This window comes from Lacerta agilis, chromosome 11 (genome assembly GCF_009819535.1).
Source record: "Lacerta agilis isolate rLacAgi1 chromosome 11, rLacAgi1.pri, whole genome shotgun sequence".
In the NCBI taxonomy this organism is placed as follows: Eukaryota; Metazoa; Chordata; class Lepidosauria; order Squamata; family Lacertidae; genus Lacerta; species Lacerta agilis.
Window position 1 is genome coordinate 33,813,986 of NC_046322.1, and position 21,053 is coordinate 33,835,038.

The window sequence follows — 21,053 nt, forward strand, 5'->3', positions numbered from 1 at the left end:
ATGGAGCCCCCTCGCCTTCCATCACCACCAACGCACATACCATATACCCTCCAACATTTCTCGGATGAAGATAGGAGCATAACAGCAGCAGCAGCAAAAATAATAATTATATTATTTGTACCCCACCCATCTGAATCGGTTCTCCCAGCCACTCTGGGCAGTTTCCGACATACATAAAAACATAATAAAACATTAAGCATTTAAAAACTTTTCTATATAGGGTTGCCTTCATGTGTCTTTTAAAGGTTGTATGATTACAAAAACAAAATACAATATGAAGATCCAAGCAGTATGGTGATCAAAGGAAAGGAGCAAAGCTTTTAGGGGGGAAATGGGGTGCCAGGTGCTTCAGCCATTTCCCCCACCCCAACTCCCAGCACTTCCTTTGCTAGGTTCTTCAGTCTGCTAAGATTTCAAGATGTATAAATCAGAACACACACACACACACACACGGGGAAGGTGGCCTTTCCCTGACCTTACATGAGAGCTGCGTATTTTAACTTACATTCAAGAATTGTGTTTAGAAGTACCCAATGTGATTTGGTTAGTCTCCGCACTAGCTATCCAATAGCCCATTGGTCTTAGACAAAGAACTTTTAATTAGAACTGAGAGAGCTTGGGGGGATCCTCTTTGAAGTGTAGGTAGGTTCCCATGAGGCAAGATGCAGTGATAACAGCAGGAACCTTTCTTGAACTACATAACTAGGAAACGGGCAAAGCAACTGCTTATATACATTCCTGGAAGGCTGGGCCACTCCCATTCCCAACGTGATTGTCTGTCTACTCTTCTAAGCTGCAAATCATGACTCGGAGTTCAAGGGCCAATGGCAGAGGCCCAAATCCTGAAATGTTCTGTGATTGGACATCATGTATTGAATCAGAACACAGGAGCTCATAATCCTTAGTCCATACTCAGGCAAACACAGACCACTGAATACATAACACTCTTTACCAGCAAGCTCTCTTTCTTTTCTTAGGTCTTTCTAATATTGCAAAATAGAGTCAACCAATCAATGCACTAGTTTGGAGTGGGGATCCTGGCATTAAGAGAGGGAGGGAGGGAGAGAGAGAGAGAGAGAGAGAGAGAGAGAGACCTGCTAAGGGAGATGCCAGCAGAGACCCCCTCAGGGAGTCTTTCCTGCCTGCTCATGGGCAGCTTACTGGGCATCAGTATGGCAAACAGCTCGGAGAGGTCTAGGTAGCAGCTGTTCAATCTGCCTTTACATGATGAGCCCAATCCCAACATCCACCATGTGGGTGCACCATAGGGATAGGAAAAGGTTAAGAGTGATCCTTGCATGCATGGTTCCTGGCTTTGCTTGCAAAGCAAGTCTTTGTACAGAGAGCAGCAGGTGCGTCCATAGAGATAGGAAAAAGTGAAGAGTGATACTCATATGCACACTTCCTGGCTCTGTTTGCAAAATTCAAAAATTTGAAAAATTCAAAAAAAATCCACCCAGACTGAAAATTTATCCCTGAAAAAGAGGATCTGTTTGGGGAAAAGAGGCTGTATGACAACCCTATCCTATTGCATTTGTGTGCTGCATAAAGGTGCTTTATTGAAATAGTCATTGTTTGTGCATGAATACATTCTAGCACTGAGAATTCCCATAAGGTATCTGTGACTCTCCAGGAAAAGGTAAAGACTGTGAAAATATCTCAGAAGCAGGAGAGATGAAAGGCTGGCCTGGAGTTGTAAGCAGTGATGCAGTAACTTTGAAATGGGTCTTATGAAATGGTCTAAATTAAATATACGGTAGATTGAGGTTCTTGCATATTTCATAGTTCTGTGACTACTTTATAATTTGGCCTATTGCGAAATAACAATCTTAGTATAACCCATGCTTTTCTTTTGTTCAAACAGGTTTGATCTTGGCTATTTGTTCACACCTGTTTTGTACCAGGTCTTCAATGTTTGCAGCTAAACTCCTTACTCATATGATGGTTGCCTGCCTGGGTACTCAGGTAGGAACATGCTGAATATAAGACAATCAAGAGCTCGCATTTATCCTGAGTCCCTGCTTCCTGTTTCCACATATGTTGAATCTGACTGTTTCTTGTGTGAGGGGAAAGGCACCCTATGTATGGTCAAAGGCACCCCTACTAGGTGGTTTTGCCAGGGTGCAAGCAGATTCTAGAGTACTGTTTATTTGTTGCAATTGTGTAGAATCATGAATCTCTTTATTGCACACAACAGTTATTTTGCTTTTTAGAATGCTATAAAAATGTGGGGTTCATGGGAATAGCTAAGATTCAGATTCCTTTTGAAGGGAATTTTTTTTGGAACATTCTCCCTCACAACAATGTTGTGACTATTTTTGCTTTACTGTATATCCGTTTCTGCAATCCCCAGAACAGCTTACAACACCTAAAACATGGGGGATAACTGTCTTTCTAAAAGGGGTTATCTGGTGCCTTAAATATGGCACTCCATTCTGAGCACAAGGATTTTGATATGGGCAAAGAACAAAGAGCATCACGAAAAATGATCTGAGGACACAGCAGAAGGGATGAAGGATCGAAGCCAGCTGAGCTTCTCAGTTATTTGAGCAGCTGGAAAACTCATGCCCACCCCCTTAGTTGTATTCCTGTAGGCAGGCATATGAGAGTTGGCTTATTGGAATGGACATAGAAGCTAATTATGTACAACTCAGATAAGTAAAGTGGTCTGTATACTTAGCTCTGGATGAATGGTATAAAACAGGGGTGGCCAACTTCTAAGAGACTGCGATCTACTCACAGTTAAAAACCGGCAGTGATCTACCCCCTTTTGGGAGGTTCAGGTCAAGGTTCTTGAGCTATTTTTAGGAAGGAAAGCCCTGTTTTGGGGGCTTCAGGGCAAAGATGTAGAGCTTTTTTTAGGGGAGCCAAAGTTGCTGAGTTTCTTTGGGGGGAGCCAGTGATCTACCACAGACGTCCAGTGATCTATGAACACCACGGCTACATCACTAGAGATATGAAGCCCCAATCAACTGACAGCAGCTATTGGTATAGAAAACTGTATCTTATGTTTGAGCAGCTATGCCATTGAATTTGAAAAGGGAAATTAAGTACAAGAATGCACATAGAATCCCTTCTAATGCTAATGCAATGTAATGTGATGGGAAAGCCAGCCTCCAATGGAAAGGTAGATAATGGAGGACTCCCCCTCCGCTTGAAAAAGTGCTGATCTTTTAGCAAAAATATACAACTTACTCCTAAAATTCGCCTCTGTACCATACTATTATGAGGTAGTTAACATAACAACCCCCCCCTCCAAAAAAAGAGAAAAGGATTTGAAGTGGGGGTGGATTTACAGGTGTATCAATTTAATTTCTCTGTTGGGTAAAGTGGGTGTCAGGGGGCTGCCCTCACTTCAAGGCAAGGAGTTGCCAGGGCTTTTTTGTTTTTGTTTTTATGAAGAATTTATTAACATTTTCATAATACAACACATACCCAGATCCACACCTACAAATACAAAACAAATACAAATACACACAATGCCAGGATTCTTCTTCTTGTTTGTATACCTTACAAAAAAAAAATTCTATTTCTGAATCTTGACGTTTGACTTCCCCCGCCTTTTCACCTTCGGTTTTAAATCCATATTTTACTTTCTTAACAACTTTTCTCTATAAATTTTTTTTAACTTCAATTAAAAATAACACAATTCTCTTAATCATCCTATTATAACATAAATCTTAGCAGAATATTCTTATAAGAACTAAACTTATTTCTTCTGTCCTTTATCATGCTGCTTTTAACTTAAAATCCAATATCTCCTTGCTTATTCCAAATAAACTTATAATTAACAAACTTCACTCTCCGATTTCAGATACCATAACAGACCATTTGGGTTTTACATTTAATACTTCATCCCACACCCCCTCTGTCCATTGTCTTTCTCTGTCTTTCGCCAGAACCAGTCCACCAGTTGTCTTCTCTTCCCAAATGTCCACAGATCCAGGCAGCATTCACAGCAGACCTTGCATCGAGCTTCAGGGTACACATCGCATCCTTCCTGGGCTCCTCCGCTTCTTTGTACCATACTTCTACTTCTTGTAGATATCTTAATTCCATGTCCCTTGCCCCCGAGCTCCCACCTCGGGGTCTGGATATTATAAATTTTTCCGTTCCGGGGCTGCCACCCCCAGAAAACGGTTCCTTTTCCCGGAGTCGCCCAGCCATTTCAGACCATCCTTCAAGCACCCCTTCCAGCTCTTTGCCAAGGTTTGCTTCCATTGTGTAAAACTTTTTAAAAGCCTCCTCTGTGGGAAATAGATTCTTTTTATTTATAATCCCACTCAAGACTTGCAATTTCCGATTAAGCAGTTCCAGCCTCAAGACAGTGAGCATTTCTTCATCCTTTAGACCAGAGTTCAAAACAAGTTCAAATACAAAGTCCAGCATTTTGGAAGGGAGGGTGAGTGTCAAATTTCAGTTCCTGTCTCTTCCTTCCTTTGTTTCAATTGTTTCCCACGTCAGTCCAAATTTTCCATCGCCATTTTTTCTGAAGCCAGAGTGTAAAGACCAAAACTTTAAATGGAGATATTTTCTCCCCACTTAATCCCCAAAGGGAAAACTCAGCAGTCTCAGTTTTCAAATTCCGAGCACTTTGTATCCATTATTGTAGCAGCAGTCACTTAAACTGGTTATTTTCTTTCTCTCCCGAAGGGAGGGAGGCAGGCTCCCTTTACTCTTCCCCCCGGATCGTTCCAAAAATAGAAAAGTCAGTCAAATACTCACAACCACCGGGTTCTTTCAGATCGTTAAAGACAGGTAGAACTTAGACGCTCATCACAGGATTTGTCGCCGCATTTACATCCCGGTTGGGGCATGTCCCCTATAGCCCGGCTCCGTCGTCCCTTCACCCCCACTCCCCCTTTACAGGGGGAGCGAGGGAAGGGTTCGGAGCCACAACGGGCACAGCCGGGGAGCCCAGGGTGCGGGACGCTCTTCCCGCACCCCACCGGAGCCCCGCTTTGCGGTAGCGGGGCTCCAAACCCCCGGGATGGACTGGGCGCTTCGCAGCCGAAGCAGCCCACGACCACCCGCAATGGCGTCGCCGCCGGAAGTGCCAGGGCTTTTTTGGTATCGTGAGCCCCCGCCCCAACTGCTTAGCAATTCATCTTACTCCAGTCAGGAAGACAGTGATCCCTCTAGTGGGGAGGGAGAGATGGGACCGGGAAGTAGGAGTCAGGGCTCGGACAGGGAAGGAGAGCCCGCGCACCAAGCAGAGGCTGGAGGGGAGGCACCTCTTCCATCTCCCCACTTGCGTAGGGGGGAAAGACGCAGAGGGGGTAGGCAGGGGTTCCGCATCCCGCGGCTTTTATGCTGGGCAAAGAACCGGAAGGGGCCATTCCCGGACTCTGCCGAAGGATGAGCTAGATGTACTTTTGTTGCTGCACTGTACATATCTGCATAATAAGGAAACCTAGTTTCAGAAACCTTGGTGTCAGGCTGGTTACTCATGAGCAATCGCTGAACAACCTTACAGTGGGTGACAAGGATTATTTAATCTAGAATTCTTGCATAGAAGAACAAGCCTACTGAGGAAGATTCAGTATGGCTTCTGCAAATGGAAATATTTCTCTTTAAACCTTCCAGGCTTTTTTTTTTTTTTTAAATGTCAGCAAATATGTAGGTACGAATTAACAGGGAGGCTGTGTACACATTAGCAGCTCAAAATGCAGCAAGTTTGTTTTCCACTGCTGCATTTCAAGTCACATTGCATGTGGGTGCTAACCTTTAAAGCCCTATACGGCCTCGGTCCTGTATACCTGAAGGAGCGTCTCCACCCCCACCGTTCAGCCCAAACACTGAGGTCCTGTTCCGAGGGCCTTCTGGCAGTTCCCTCACTGCGAGAAGCGAAGTTACAGGGAACCAAGCAGAGGGCCTTCTCGGTAGTGGTGCCTGCCCTGTGGAACGCCCTCCCACCAGATGTCAAAGTAATAAGCAACCATCCTACTTTTAAAAGACATCTGAAGGCAGCCCCTGTTCAGGGAAGTTTTTAATGTTAAATGCTGTATTGTGTTTTTAGTATTCGGTTGGGAGCCGCCCAGAGTGGCTGGAGAAACCCAGCCAGATGGGCGGGTTATAAATAATAAATTAGTATTATTATTTAGTATTATCAGAGAGATGTAATGTTCATTGCCTGTTGGGTTTTCCCTCATCCAAACTCCTGTTCACGAAACTGTCATCTGAGCATGTGCAATAGCTTTCTCAAATGTATACATCTCAGCATAACTGCAAAGCAAATGTGGCTTATGCTTTCCAAACTGGGGGGTAGCTGGTTAGCATAGTACGAAAACCATTTTAAAAAATGAAAACAAAATTTAAGTAAAAAATATAGTGGAATGCCTTGTTTGTTAAGGGGACTGAACATAAACTGGTGTTCAGCTGGTGTTCTTTAACCAAGATTTCAGTTACTGTACATTAGTTTTAATGGGTTCAGAAGCAGTTGAGCTGGTATAGCCTAAAATGACCATAGTCTATAGAGTGACAAATTCATCCAGAGTCCCAGCTCTCAGAAGCTTTTCTTGTGGTCAGCTGCATTGATTAATCAGGACACATTTCCATCTGTTTATGTGCAATTCCTGTTCTTTTTAATTAAGTCAGAACAAGGAATGTTATCTGGATTGTGCCATTGTTTTCCTTTTGCAAATGTAGTAAAGGAAGAAAAAAGAAAAAAGGGGGAAACAAAAAACAAAAATATCAGCTCACATTCGCACTACAACAAACACAAATGCATGCTTCTTAATTTGCCCATGCAGATCATTATATGCCCTCCAAATATCCAAATAGATATCAGAATGAAGCTGGCGTGTATAGAAAGTACGTTCAAATATAGCAAGGACATTAAGGTCTTCAAACTATAGCATAGTAGATGGTGCATATTTATACTTTCAAGCTTTAAATAATACATCTCTTAGCAACCACAAGAGCTTGTAGAGTGTCTGTTTGCTGTCCTTCTGTTAATCCCAGTGTTACAGGAATATAATTTAAAAGTACATGATCATTGGCAAATATCAAGGATTTTAATTTGGATGACAAATTTGGATTATGTCAGTTGTACTACAGTATGAAGCTTGGCTTTGTTATGAATTGTATGAGGCATACTAGTGAGTATGGAAAGTTGTATAGCTTTCATCGGGTTTTTAACTATTACAGGTTCTATTGCTCTATGTTTCTATGAGAATACTTGAATTTACAGGTGTGGAATGAATTAGGCGGTTATTGTGGCATGTTTTAAATTAAAGATGGATATTGACTACCAAAACCTGCAGGTGGCAGTAAAACCTTTTTTCCCCCTTAGTGCTTAAAGAAGCTTGCATTCTGAGTGGAATATGTGATACAGTGAATTGGGAAGACAAATAAAATGCTAGTTTGCGGGGTGGGGAGAAGAACTTTGTTCCACGATAATATGGTGCACACTTGATTCCCCCCCTCCTCCAAAGTTCTTTTTCCATGTGAGATAAGATGGTTGTTAATGAAAATGAATTCTTGTATGCAACAACAAAGCCTGCTTTATGCTTTTTCTCTTGCTAAATGTCCCTTGTTGTGAAATGTGAACTCTAATACAGGATCAGCCTTGTTATTCAGTAGGCATTCTTTAAAGCGCAGAGGCCTGCATACTTGGTAACAACAAGCAATACACTAAAACTTAGCACATCTTGCTGATCTTCAGGGACCAAATATGGACATACCAGCACTCTGAGCTAAGCACCTCTGTTGGTTTTAGGGCAATATTCATAAACAATAATGCTCCATTCCTTTGAAAAGGGTACTAGACCTGATATCCACATTTGAGGAAAATATGCTTGAGATTTATATTATTAAGTGGTCTTGTCTGCTTGTGTTAGATGGTAAGTTAAAAGATAAGATAAAGGACCCCTAGACAGTTAAGTCCAGGGTTGCGGTGTTCAACTCTCTTTCAGGCCAAGGGAGCTGGCATTTGTCCACAGACAGCTTTCTGGGTCATGTGGCCAGCATGACTAAACCTCTTCTGGTGCAACAGAACACCATGACGGAAACCAGAGCACATGGAAACACCATTTAGCTTCCCACCACACCAGTACCTATTTATCTACTTGCACTGGTGTGCTTTCCAACTGCTAGGTAGGCAAGCTTGTAATGGTAAACTTTAGGCAGGGGTGTTTTTAAAAATCTCTGTACATCGGTCAGCATATCTCAGGTCCTTTATAGATGATAATTAGTAGGCAGTAACAGTTGGCACATGAGCAAATGTGAAAAGACTTCTCCCCCGCCCACACACAAAATTTGGGGGTACAGAAGAGGAAAGGAGAGGAAAAGAAGTCCCATTGGGCACTTCCGGCTGGCGACGCCATAGCGGGTGGTCGGGGCTGCTTCGGCTGCGAGGCGCCCGATCCATCCCGGGGGTTAGGAGCCGCGCTACCGCAGCGCGCGGCTCCGGTTGGGGTGCGGGAAGAGCGTCCCGCACCCTGGGCTCCCCGGCTGTGCCCGCGGAGGCTCCGAACCCTTCCCCTACCCCCCTGTAAAGGGGGAGTGGGGGTGAAGGGACAACGGAGCCGGGCTTACGGGGATATGCCCCAACCGGGATGCAAATGCGGCGGCAAAGCCCGCGGTGAGCGTCCAAGTTCTACCTGTGAAGAATGGAGCTAAAGGAACCCGGTGGTCGTGAGTAAATAATCTTGGCAGAAATCGTGTTTTTGGAACGATCCGGGGGGAAGGAGAAAGGCAGCCTGCCTCCCTCCCTTCGAGCCTAAGAAATTAACCAATTTGAGGGATTGCTGCCACAGAACTGGTTATAAAGTATCTAAAATCGATACATGAGACTGGCAAACTTTTTTCTTGGGAAGCTAACTAGCGGAAAATATCTCTATTTAAAGTTGCGGTGTTTGCGCTCCAGCTTAGGAAAATGGCGACGAACAAAGAGACAGGAGAAGAAATATGATACCCACTTCCTCCTCCTCTGCCAGTATGCTGGGTTTCGTCCTTGAACTGGTATTGAACTCTGGACTAACAGATGAACAAAGGCTCACTGCCTTGAAGGTGGAACTAATTTACAGAAAAGTCAAAGTCTTGTGTGGGGGTCTGAAATGGAACCAACTGCCCACAGAGGAGGCTAACAAAACTTTTGACACTTTGGAAGGAAATCTTGTCAAAGAGCTGAGAGGATGGATGGAAAGATGGGAAGAAATGAATGAGCTACTTCGGAGAAGAAATTCGCTTGTTGGGGGTGGCAGCCCCAAGGCGATGTCAAGATTTGCTATATCCAGTCCCCGAGGTGTGAGCTCGGGGGCCAGGGACAGAGAATTAAGGTATTTACAAGAAGAAAAGGAATGCTACAAAGAACCGGAGAAGCTGAGAGAGGGAGAGTTGGATACCTCGGAGCTCGTGGCAAGGAGAGCTTTGGACTGTGCCTGGATCTGTGGACGTTGGGAGAGGGAAGTTGCATGGAAGTTCAGTGCTGATGCCATCAGGAGAAGAAGAATGGACAGAGGGGGTGTGGGGTGAAGTATTAAGTAAAATCTAAAGCAATCTGTTATGGTATTTTGAAATCGGAGGGTGAACACTGTCAACAATAGTTTGTTTTATTATTTGTTTGAACATGAAAAGAGATATTTCAAGTTTTTATGTTATTAGCAGCAGTTCAAAGGATAGAAGAGATAGATTTGATGAGGATGATTTGTGAGGATTTATGAGGATGTAGTATAAATGAAGTCATTTTAAGTGGTTTAAGTTTATAGATTAAGACGATTAAGACTAAGATGAAGATTAAGATGAATGTTTTACTTTATATATATAATTAAGTTTAATTTTTTTAAATGAAGAGGTTAAAAAGTAGATTATGGATATAAACTCGAAGGTGAAAAGGCAGGGGAAGTCAACTGTCAAGATTGGAAAAAGAAATTTTTTTTTTGTAGATGTCTAATTAAGAAGAAAAATCATGGCAATTTTTGTATAAGATGTGTAATTGTATTTGTTTTGTATGTGTATAAATGTAGGTGTGGTTAAGGTTGTATGTTGTTATAAGTAAAAATGTCAATAAATTCTTATAAAAAAAAAAAGAAGTCCCATTGGGCAAGTGGAAACCATTGCATGAGCTGGCTAAAATCACCAGATGCAATGGTGGCTGATGTGCATTGGGACTGGTAGGGTGGAAGGCAGAAAGGCCAAGAATAGATGGTGCAAAAGCCAATGACAGGCAGACAGAGCCAACTAATTGTAGTCCTGCTCTCCATCCTCCTCATATAATGACAATGAGACTAAGGCATATAATAGAATACAGTAATAGAATTGTAGAGTTGGAAGGGACCCCAAGGGTCATCTAATTCAGCACCCTGCAATGCAGGAATCTCAACTAAAGCATCCCTGATAGATGGCCATCCAACCTCTGCTTTAAAAAAACTCCAATGAAGGAGAGTCCACCACCTTCCAGTGGAGTATGTTCCACTGTTGAGCAGCTCTTACTGTCAGAAAGTTCTTCCTAATGTTTAGTCGAAACCTACTTTCTTGTCATTTGAATCTATTGGTTTCGGTCCTACCACCTGAAGCAGCAGAAAACAAGCTTGGTCCATCTTTCTTGTGACATCCCTTTAGATATTTGAAGATGGCTATCATAGCTCCTCTCAGTCTCCTTTTATTCAGGCGAAACATACCCAACTCCATCAACCATTCCTCATAAGGCTGCTTCCTCATATAATCGTCAAAACTACATTAAACACTAGTAGTTACAGGTGAAATTAGGATATTCTTCTTCCACTGTCTTCCTCAGACATAAAAATTCTGTCCATATTAACCATGTGAACCTTTGATGGGGTAAAATGAGCCAGCATGTTTGAGATACTGGAATGACTTGTTCATATTTTTCCCTTTTCATTACTATACTGAAAAGTATGCTGATTAAGGTTCCAGGAATTTTGTTTCATTTTACTAGAAGACTGTATCTTGGTATAATTCCATTGAATTAGCCTACTGTTTCATCTAAGAGATACTGATTAAAGCTGTCATTTTATATAATTTCCCTTCTTTTCAAAATAGATTTCCTTTTCAAGCAAGTAACACAACCAGGTAATACAACACACGACTGAGAATATAAGACTGTTGTGCAAGTATGCTGTACACAGAATCCAAAGGGAAAGTACCTGTTTAATATGGCAAAAGCTGAACATTTTGTTACAACAGGAGTTGGTATGGGCCTCTTTCATAACAGCAAAAGTCATTTGGAAACAACATTTCTAGTTTCTTGTACTATCCGGTTGAGCAAGGGTATGAAGTAGATAGGAAAATGCAACAATCAACATCCTGAATTCAGTCTCTGTGAAGGAAGATTTCCTGCTTTTTGTACTTCAAGCAGTTTCAAAAGGGTGTCATGAATCCCTTAGAGGTGTCATGGAGAGGCAGTCAGAGGTTGTCAGTAGGAAGTGTTTGGGGAGCTAAATCTGGAGGACTCTGGAGAGGGTCCCCCAGCAGAGTGGGAATAGTGGATTCCAAAGCCCAAGAGATGTCTGATCCTGAGGAGGGTCAGAATGGGTAAGGGGGCAAAGATTCTCTCTCCAAAAGAGGCTCAGGCAAACTCTAAGAAGTGCCTCCCATTACCTCTCTTCCAGACATGCCCCACCCATAGCTTCTCCAGCCAAGTAACCACCGCCAGCACCTTCTTCTGTTACCCAGGAGCCTCTCCTTGATGCCAAGCCAACGCTCACCCTGCCTCCATTGCTTAGAATACGGAGATGCACACAAACCTCACCTAGCCAACCCACTAGGAGTGCCCATTTGCCTGCCCAATGTAGGGACTCCAGCTATGGAAAATGCTGTGCTCGCCCTCTCCTTCAAAAGGAAGGTACAGGGAGCATGTCACTTGTTGCATAGCAGTGCCCTTGACCTCTCATGTAACTGCTGATCCTTGCAACCTGCGACTTGGCTTATGTCCCACTCTTAATCTGAAAGTGAAAGCCATTGGCAAAACCAGAGTTGTGAGTTCCAGTTCCCCACTGGACAAAGAGAGCCGGGACAAAGAGATACTTGCCCTTTAGAGATACTTACCCATAGTTTACTTCCCTGATTTTTTACAATGTGGTAATCAAAAATGGTTGCTAGAAAACTGTAGGCTGTTTCTTTCTTTCTATATCAGCAGCTATTGTTTCTGTGTCTTGATTCTTCCCACTTCCTCTTTGTACCAAGGACCTGGGTTTATAACAGACACCAATATTCACATCAAAAGTCTGTTGGTTTGATGCAAGACTGACAAAAGGTACATATAACAGCTTGAGAGAACCATAGCTGTGGATGTGGTTCTGTTGAGAGTAGAGGTAATTGGATAAAACTGTAGAATGAGTGACCTAACCTGTGGTTCCACTGGGTTACAGACCTCTCTATTCAACCATGTAGGTTAGCTTTCATCAGAGCAAAGAAAAAACGTTTGTGATGTTAATGGGAATGTTGTTTCATATGGTGATTGCAACATGTGGTACAGTTCTATGTTTCTAGCACATGGTGAGATGGCATTTCCTTGCTTCCCTGATTTGCTCTTTAAGGTTTAGATAAAGGGGAAACTGTTTAACAATTAGTTACTGACTAGAAATGACCCGAATACTGGCTGTGGCTGCATGCTGCCTGCCAGACATAGGAAGAATTGAGCCATGCAGTGAGTCAAGTCTTCCCATGACACCATTGTGGACAGAGCTATAGCTCAGTTGCAGATCATCTGCTTTCCATGCAGAAGGTCCCAGGTTCAATCCCTGGCATCACCAGGTATGACTGAGATACCCCTACTGTATCTGAAACCCTGGAGAGTTGCTGCCAGTCCATGTAGATAATACTTGACCGAGGGTCTGACTCTGAATAAGGCAGCTTTCTATGTTCCTATTCCTCTGTGGTTGTGGTTGTGTAGTAAAATCATCCCCTCGCATAAACTAGGAAGCTGCCTTAAACAAAGTCTGAACATTGGTCCATCTAGCTTAGCATTGTCCACACTGACTGTCATAAACTCTCCAGGTTTATTTCCCAGGCCTACTTGGAGAATAAACACTAGCTCTTCTGGATGCAAAGGAGATGGTGACCACTGAGCTAACCAGAATTTAGAGACGACTAATTGCTACAGCCATCATGCTGGGCTTTTTAAAGCACTAGCTAAGTAATAAGAGGTAATCTGCATTCATACAAAGGTCATTGCAAACAGATAAGCGGCAATGGAGTAGCAGCAATATGTGCCCTGGTTCAGTTAAATGAATTTGATAGGTTGCAGTGTAGAGCATACAGTTTTTAATTATTTGTTTGTTTGTTTGTTTGTTTGTTTATACATACCCTACCCACCTGGCTGGGTTTCCCCTGCCACTCTGGGCAGCTTCCAACAGAACATTAAAATGCAATAATCTATTAAACATTAAAAGCCTCCCTAAACAGGGCTACCTTCTGATGTCTTCTAAAAATCTGATAGTTCTTTTTCTCTTTGACATCTGGTGGGAGGGCGTTCCATAGGGCGGGTGCCACTACCGAGAAGGCCCTCTGCCTGGTTTTCTGTAACTTGGCTTCTCGTAGTGAGAGAACCGCCAGAAGGCCCTCGGCACTGGACCTTAGTGTCCAGGCAGAACGATGGGGGTGGAGACAACTAATACAACTAACTCTTTCAGACTAGGAGATTTGTGAAGCTTAGGTTGTAAGGATTGGTCTCTGGCAGACATTGCAGTGCAAGAAATCAAATTCCAGTGATGAAATTAGAAACTTGGGACTGTTCATTTCAGACTGTCAGCTTTGTTCCTGTTCAACAGAATATTGTCTGTGTTTTAATATCAGTTAAACAACATGCTTGTTTGTGGCCTACTGTCCTTTCATTATCTTTGTCCCATAGTAAAGGTAATTCTCATACTCCAAAATTCTCTTAGCTCTTTCACCTATTTTATTGTTGTGAAAAGCAAAGTGGTAAAGTTTTCAGTGAATTCATACTGTATTTATAACTGCCAGCTTGCAGCCAATCCACTGCAGAGACTGCCACCCATTTTCATTCTACATTGGAGTAGCTTCTACTTCTGAAGGGAAAAATAGAAGCAATTAACAACAGTAATACAGTATTATTTCAGAATTGAAATTTTGCTTAGCTTTGTCTAAGCTGTGAATATTTCATAAACAAAGCTACTTGTTCACTCTGTGGGTATAGTAATTATTTTCAAGCTTGACGTGTCCACTATTGTGTTGTGGATGCATGTCTCTCTCACATATTCTGTGACTTTACCACTGGGTCATATGTGGGTTATGTAGCCAAGCAACAGATTCAGAAAATATCACAAACGCACTGACCCAGATGAAGGCAGAGTTAATAGCCATGTTTTGGCTATTACTGCAACCTGTCAACCATGTAAGGAAGCCCACTAGAAGTTTGATGAAGTTGCCTACCTGAGACTACACAACTTATTTGGAGGAGTGGGGGGTCACCTGGAAGACTACAATATATGGCTGGTAAACTGTATTAAATGTGATGTTTGGTCATTTATTTTAAAGATTGAAGTGCTGTATTTCAATCCTAGTGATGTTTAATTTCTTTTATAAATAACTTAGATGAAGGAGTAGAGGAGATGCTTATCAAATTTGCTGATGATACCAAATGGGGCTGATATCTCTGAAGATAGGGCCTGATCCACATATCACACTAAACCAAGTCCATGCTATGAGTCCAGGAAAATGCCCCTTGCTTGACTTTTATTTCCTTAAAATTAATTGTGGTCATCTGGTTCAGTCTTTGAGAGAGAAATGACTGTCTGCTTCAGTTTTCAGCTTCACTTGAATCCTAGGCCCAACCAGAGCTTGGGAAGAAAGTAAACACACTATTGCCTGGTAGTAATATTAAACTCATTTTCAAGAATTTTTTTCCAAGGAACGTGGAATATTCTGTGTCCCAAAATGTAGGCCTGCTTTGCAAAAGAGTTGAAGATAATCAAATGCACTTTTGTTAGTAATAGAGGCAGAAATAACAGGTAATGCGCAGAGTTCACTGTAGAACCTGCCACCATTTGGTAGCTTTCCAGTTTGTCCTTATTTAACTGCAGTCACAAAAGGTCAGAGAAATAGCCCGTGGATTCTGTATGCTTTTCTAATGTCCTGATTGTGTGAAATTAGTGCAAAACATCATTGCATAATCAGCAGACTCATGCTTTATACCATAAAGCATATTCCCTAATTCAAAACAGTTTAGTGGATTAATCCATTTTAGCTTTTTACCGGATTCATTGAAATTAGCTTGCCAAGATAGACTGGTATTGCCTCCCACTTTATTTTTCTCTCTTCCCCTCTCCTGCCACCCTTAGGAGGTAAGCACGATAGTGAATATATGCATGGCATACGGCTGTTGTAGCTTGTGTTCTTGGGGTGATAATTGCTGTGAAATTGCGTGGTTCCTGCCTAAGAAGTTGGGCCAAGAAATTGCAGATGGTTCTAAGATACTGCACGCACAACCATAATTGTACATCCCCACCTGATGTAATTAAAAGTAGACACCAATATTTTAGGAGAAAATAAATTAAATGATTGGGCTGCAGTTCCCGGAAGAGTCCGGTTTGCTCATTATATCTGGCTTATTTAAGTTTTTTTGTTTTTTAAAATAATAACAAGTACAAGTCAAACAGCATTGTGCGACCTCTATTGCCGGAAATGAAGACAGTGTTAGATACATTTTCTTGTTGTAAATAGGTCCAATTACTGCATTATTAATGATATTATTTAAGCACTCATTAAATGTGACATTATTTAATGGGTTCATGTTAGTTTAAAGCCTTCATTATAGGATTGCTATGGGAGGGTTTGCAATCTTGTATTTTTCCATTCAGTTGAAGTCATAGCCCCTGTTGTCCTAAGAATTTAGAAACATCTGACCCAGGTGCTATGCATGTTGCAATGTTGGACTCCGAGCAATTTTTGCAATCTTAAATGCTTATAATTCTGTGGCAGATTCACCTGCTTCTCTAGTTTCATTTTTCATTTTAAATAGTGATGTTAATCTGGAGCCATCTCTAGGCTCACAGGGTGAATTCCATTGAATATACTTAGTTTCTTGTGATTTCTGTAACTCGCTGGATCAGGTGGGAAGCTTCATTGCAATAGAAATGTTGAAGGCTCCATCTGAAATGTGTTTTGGGCATATGCCTTTAATTCAAGTGTCCTTAACTGAACTTAACGTGTTCTTTATTTTGTATGTATACAAATAATAAAGCTTGTAAATTATTTCAGCAGCAGATGTTTGGTTTGAAGAATTTACAAGAATTAGCAGATTTAATCATCTGCAGTTGTGCAGTAGGAATGTATTTACTAGAACCTTGTTAACACATAGAATCTAAAAATAACTTATGCAAACACATAGCACACTTTTGGTACATATTTAAGAAGTTGCCAGATTCCACTGTAGCTTTTGAGTGATTTATGTTATCTTTATCAGGTTTGTAAGACTTCATGTTTAGGATCCAAAGTGAATTTTCTTCTCTGTTAATTTTTAACAACCTTGGTTTTATTTTATATTGCAGTGAATAACACAAATCCCGCACTCAAACTTGGCTTCCTTGTTAGATAAAGAAATTAAAATAAGGTGGTGGTTTTTATTGAAGTGTTATTTGTTGATGTAAGAGTATGTAAACTCTTAAGAATGTTTTATGATAGAATCATAGAGTTGTTGAATTGGATGGGACCCTGAGGGACAACTAACTCCTGGAAAGTTACAAAACCTGCTGTGGCTGTAGAGATCGATATGGGAGAGACATATTTTGTTGCAGCTGGAGCAGATGAAGATGGCTGGTTGGGCTGCTGCAGATGCTGCTGTTTGTCAAGGAAAGGATACCGATTTCTTTGAATTCTCTATTGTAGATTTTTTTTTTTGTTTAGACAGGAGCTTGGGGTGTTTTGTTTACTTTTTGTTAATCTTCTACTCGCAATCTCAGGTGCAGGAAAATTCATCCACCCAGAACCCTATGTCATTGGCTCTTTTTAAACTGGCCACTTCCTGTTTAAAACTCATGTAGCATGTTTGAGGAACTGTGGTTTGAGTGACAAGAAAACTCTCCAGTCTTCTGTAGTCCACTTTACACGCTTAGTAAAAGATGTTGGGGGCATGTGAGCACACTTTTGTTGTTGTTGTTTAGTCGTCTTAGTCATGTTCGACTCTCCATGACCCCATGAACCAGAGCATGCCTTGGAAACTCTCACTTTCTTCTCAAAGCTTCTCCTTTTTTATGTCCATGGAGTTTTCTTGGCAAAATACTGGAGTGGTTTGCCAGTTCCTTCTCCAGGTGGATCACATTTAGTCTAAACTCTCGGCTATGACCTGTCGGCCTTGCGTGGCCCTGCACGGCATAGCTCATAGCTTCTTGGAGTTATTCAAGCCCCTTTGCCACAACAATGCAGTGAACCATGAAGGGGGTGAGAACACTTAAATTGTAGCAAATTCCATTTAAATTGGGTGTGAATAACCTGTTCCCCCCCCCCCATCAAGAGTCACATTTCTTTGGCATAATCTGTTTGGGACTGTTTGGGTAAGCAGAAAGGCAATGGCAGGTGTGACCAGAGCAATAAGTGGGTTTGGTGAGATTTGTAAGTGATGCTGCCCTAGGACTGGAGGTTGTCCACCTCTCCATTAAGCTAGTGGAGCTTGCTTGCAACTATGTACGGCAGACACTGGCAGAGGAATGGGAGTGCGGAGGAAGCGGACTGCCCCCGGCTCCACTATTCCGGTAGGGTGCCATCACGGCACCCCCCCCCCGGACATGCGCCGTGCACCCCAATGTGCTGGGCGCCACACCCCCACAGGTGGCTCACCACGCCCCCAGAACACATGCCATGCCCCTGCAGGCAGCTCGCCATGCCCTCGCGGGTGGCGTACCATGCCCCCGGGATGTGCGTCACGCCCCCGGGGCACCAGCCACGCCCCCGCCTGCTCTCCGCCCTCAGTAGCAGAGCATGCAGCTTCGCCACTGACGGCAGAGTCAATATTTGTCTTCAGTCTCTCTGTTGTTATAAAACAAAAGGCACCTTTTTCCAGCTTTGTATGTGTTTGAACTAAAACCTTTTTAAACAGTGTAACCTTATGTTGAACTTATGTTTGTTGAACTTAGTCTGCCAGAGATTATAAAACCTGGTTGAAGGAATGTGCTGAGGCTAGCCAAAATACTTCTGTGTGTCATACTCTTCTTAACTTTATGCTGCTTATATTTTCAGTTAATGTGATCCTGAGTTATGCAATGCATTCTCGAGGACATCTTTGATGGGTATGATAAGCAGCAACCTTAGCAGATAGGCCTGCCTCTCTATGTATGCTCTCAGCTCCCTGCATATTAAAGCTGTAACCCTTCTCACAAGCAGTCTTGTCCAGGTTCAGAGTGCAAGCCAACCTTCCCAGCTTCAAATCCATAAAAAGCTTTATTTAGTCTGATACTGAGTAGCTTTGCTATGATGAAGATGCTGGAGACAGAGGGGGGGGTGCTATTTATTTCTTGTTAAATTTTATATCCTGTCCTTCATTATAAAACAATCACAGGGTAAGTCACAACATACATAACTATGCGGTATCTCTGAAATACCTCAATTGGTAGAGCGTGAGACTATAAATCTCAGGGTTGTGGGTTTGAGCCCCACATTGGGCAAAAGATTCCTGCATTGCAGGGGTTGGACTAGATGACCCCCGTGGTACCTTCCAACTCTAAAATCATATGAAAACAGCCTTGCAGATATTTCAGACGTCTAACAATTATACATCTCTTCTGCCTAATACAAATCAAGAGTCAAAAGGCCTAGTTTTAACTTGTCACCAAAAGCTAACCATTGTCTAACCTTTGCAGCAGAGAGGGCAGTATTTCACAACTGGGATACCATCGTGAAGAATACTTTTGTTATAGAGTCCCACCTGCCTGTGCTTACCTTGTAGATGGTGCAACCAAAAGGGGTTTAGTTAAGGCAGAACCTTTCATTTTACTGCAACAGTTTCTGTGGAATAGCTACACTTGCTTGCTCATTTTTTTTTTACAGTACATCGGCACAGTGTTTTGAACGAAGCATTCCCCTCTCAGGTTTTCCCTGTTCACCTTCCTTTTTCCTCTTCCCATAATCTGACGTTTTAAACTCTGAGAAATAGCTGCACAATTTCCCTAGGTCTATATGCCTTTTGTGCTGCAATCCTGGCTGGTTAGCTTGCACCTAGTAATTTTTTTTAGATCATTCTTTGCCAACCTGGTGCCCTTCAGATATTTTGAACTATGCCTCCCAGCTAGCAAGTTAATATTTTTAGGCCTCTTGTGCAGTTACTGAATGAGAAATGCATTTGCTTTCTGGGGATTGAGGCAGATACCTATTTCAGGCTGAAAATGAGACCTTGTATATGGACAGCAAATGCTAAATCACTGAGCTATGGAACCTCCTCAAGGAAGTACTGGGAAGAGTTTTTCTTTCTTTTTAACATTAAATTGCACATTAATTATTTTAAGGCTAGAGTCATAAACACAATTACTAGGGAGTAAGTCACATTGTATCCAGTGGGGCTTACTTCTGAGCAAACATGCTTAGCTTGCATTGCATAACCATTAGAAGCAGCTTTACAGGTTGTAAATACAGGGAGGTGCCAAGATTGGTAGACCTAAATATTGACATTCCCCCATCCGCTGAGTGCATGTACCTTAAAAAAAAAATGTTCCCACTGAGAGATCTAGTTTGTATTCATTCCTGTTCTGTTTTCAACTATGCTAAAATAGTGAATTAGTACTTGGCAGCTAGGAATATTAAAGCAGCAGAGGTCACCCAGACTTGTTTTGTTTTTGGTAAGATTTTCAATCGGTTTATCACCCACCCACCCCATGGCAGTCTGACTTTGGAACAGCTGCTTTCAGGAAACATGAGCATTGTTTATGTACCAGTTGCTGGAAACCACAAGAGGAGAGAGCGCTCCTGTGCTCAGGTCCTACAAGCCATATGTTTGGCCACTGTGAGAACATGATGCTGAACTAGATGGGCCATTGGCCTGATCCAGCAAGCTCTTCTTACGCTCTTAATTCCCTTGTTTAGATGGGAATGTAGTTGCTGATTAAAGGTAAGTACCGTGTGTTACTTCACTTGCAGGATGTGGTAAGACTGCTGTGTTTAGGGGGTTTGCTGCTCACCGTGCTTCATGGGGCTCTGGATTTCTTCTCCGAATTCCTGCCCTAATGGCACTACTGCACATAGACACAAAACCTGCCTTGTGTTTTTCACATTGCCAAATGATCTTATCTAATTTTCCAGCCTTGGAAATGTTGACTATTAAAAGGCTGTTTGGTTTCTTGTAATAAACACGCAAGGAGGACAGTTTCAGTTTGCCCATTTTTAGACTTGCATTCTTTGCCCCGTTTGTTTTGCAATGTTTTGTATGTCTGCAAATCATTTGCCCTTTCATGGATCCTGGAAGACAAAACTCAGTCAGGAAGTTCAAAGTTACCTGTGGAAAGAATGTTCAAATATGTCTTACCAAAAATAGCAGGTTCGGCTGTGTGAGTCTGGTGGTCTCAGAAAATAATCTGTAGCAAACTCTGGTGAAAGAGAATATCTAGCTAACTGCAGATAATGTGAAACGTTTTCTGTAGCAGCAACCAAAACAAAAACAGGGCTTTAACCAAAACATTAGGAAATGCCATCTGCCTGGTTATAGGTTGGGGTTTGGGGGAAAAAAACTGCAAGTAGGAGCTAACTGTCTTGCTCTGAATTCGAGGCAAATTATACTGTTTTCTCCAGGCTTTCAGCGAGGTGAAATAATATTTTTCCAGGCTTTGAATGAGGTGAAAAGCTCAATGATAAACAGATTGGATGTAGTCCAGTGTGGTGTTAACACATCAAGGACAATTCTCAAATAATGTGATCTTCAAGGTGACTAGGGGGTCAGTTCTAATTCTGTGTACCTTTGAAGCCAGTTATATTTAATCTGGAGTATGTCTGAATACTAGGAAAAGTATTGTATATTTTGGCTGTGGAATCTGGATTGCTGTTTAACCTTCCCTGTAAATGGCATTATTTATTAATCTTGTCTGACCTTTGATCAGGAGATCTCTGAGAAAAAGCCACATGGCTTTTGCCGAAACACTACAGCATTTCTC

The 21,053-nt window shown here is 42.1% G+C and overlaps 1 protein-coding gene across 1 annotated transcript in view; it reads left to right on the forward strand.

The window, feature by feature from the left end:
* Positions 1-21,053, forward strand: part of ADGRV1 (adhesion G protein-coupled receptor V1) — a 236,135-nt gene that overhangs the window by 119,015 nt on the left and 96,067 nt on the right. The window contains exon 82 of the mRNA XM_033164758.1: positions 1,865-1,965. Within this exon, the coding sequence (XP_033020649.1) occupies positions 1,865-1,965 (101 nt within the window). The remainder of the gene's footprint in view (positions 1-1,864; positions 1,966-21,053) is intronic.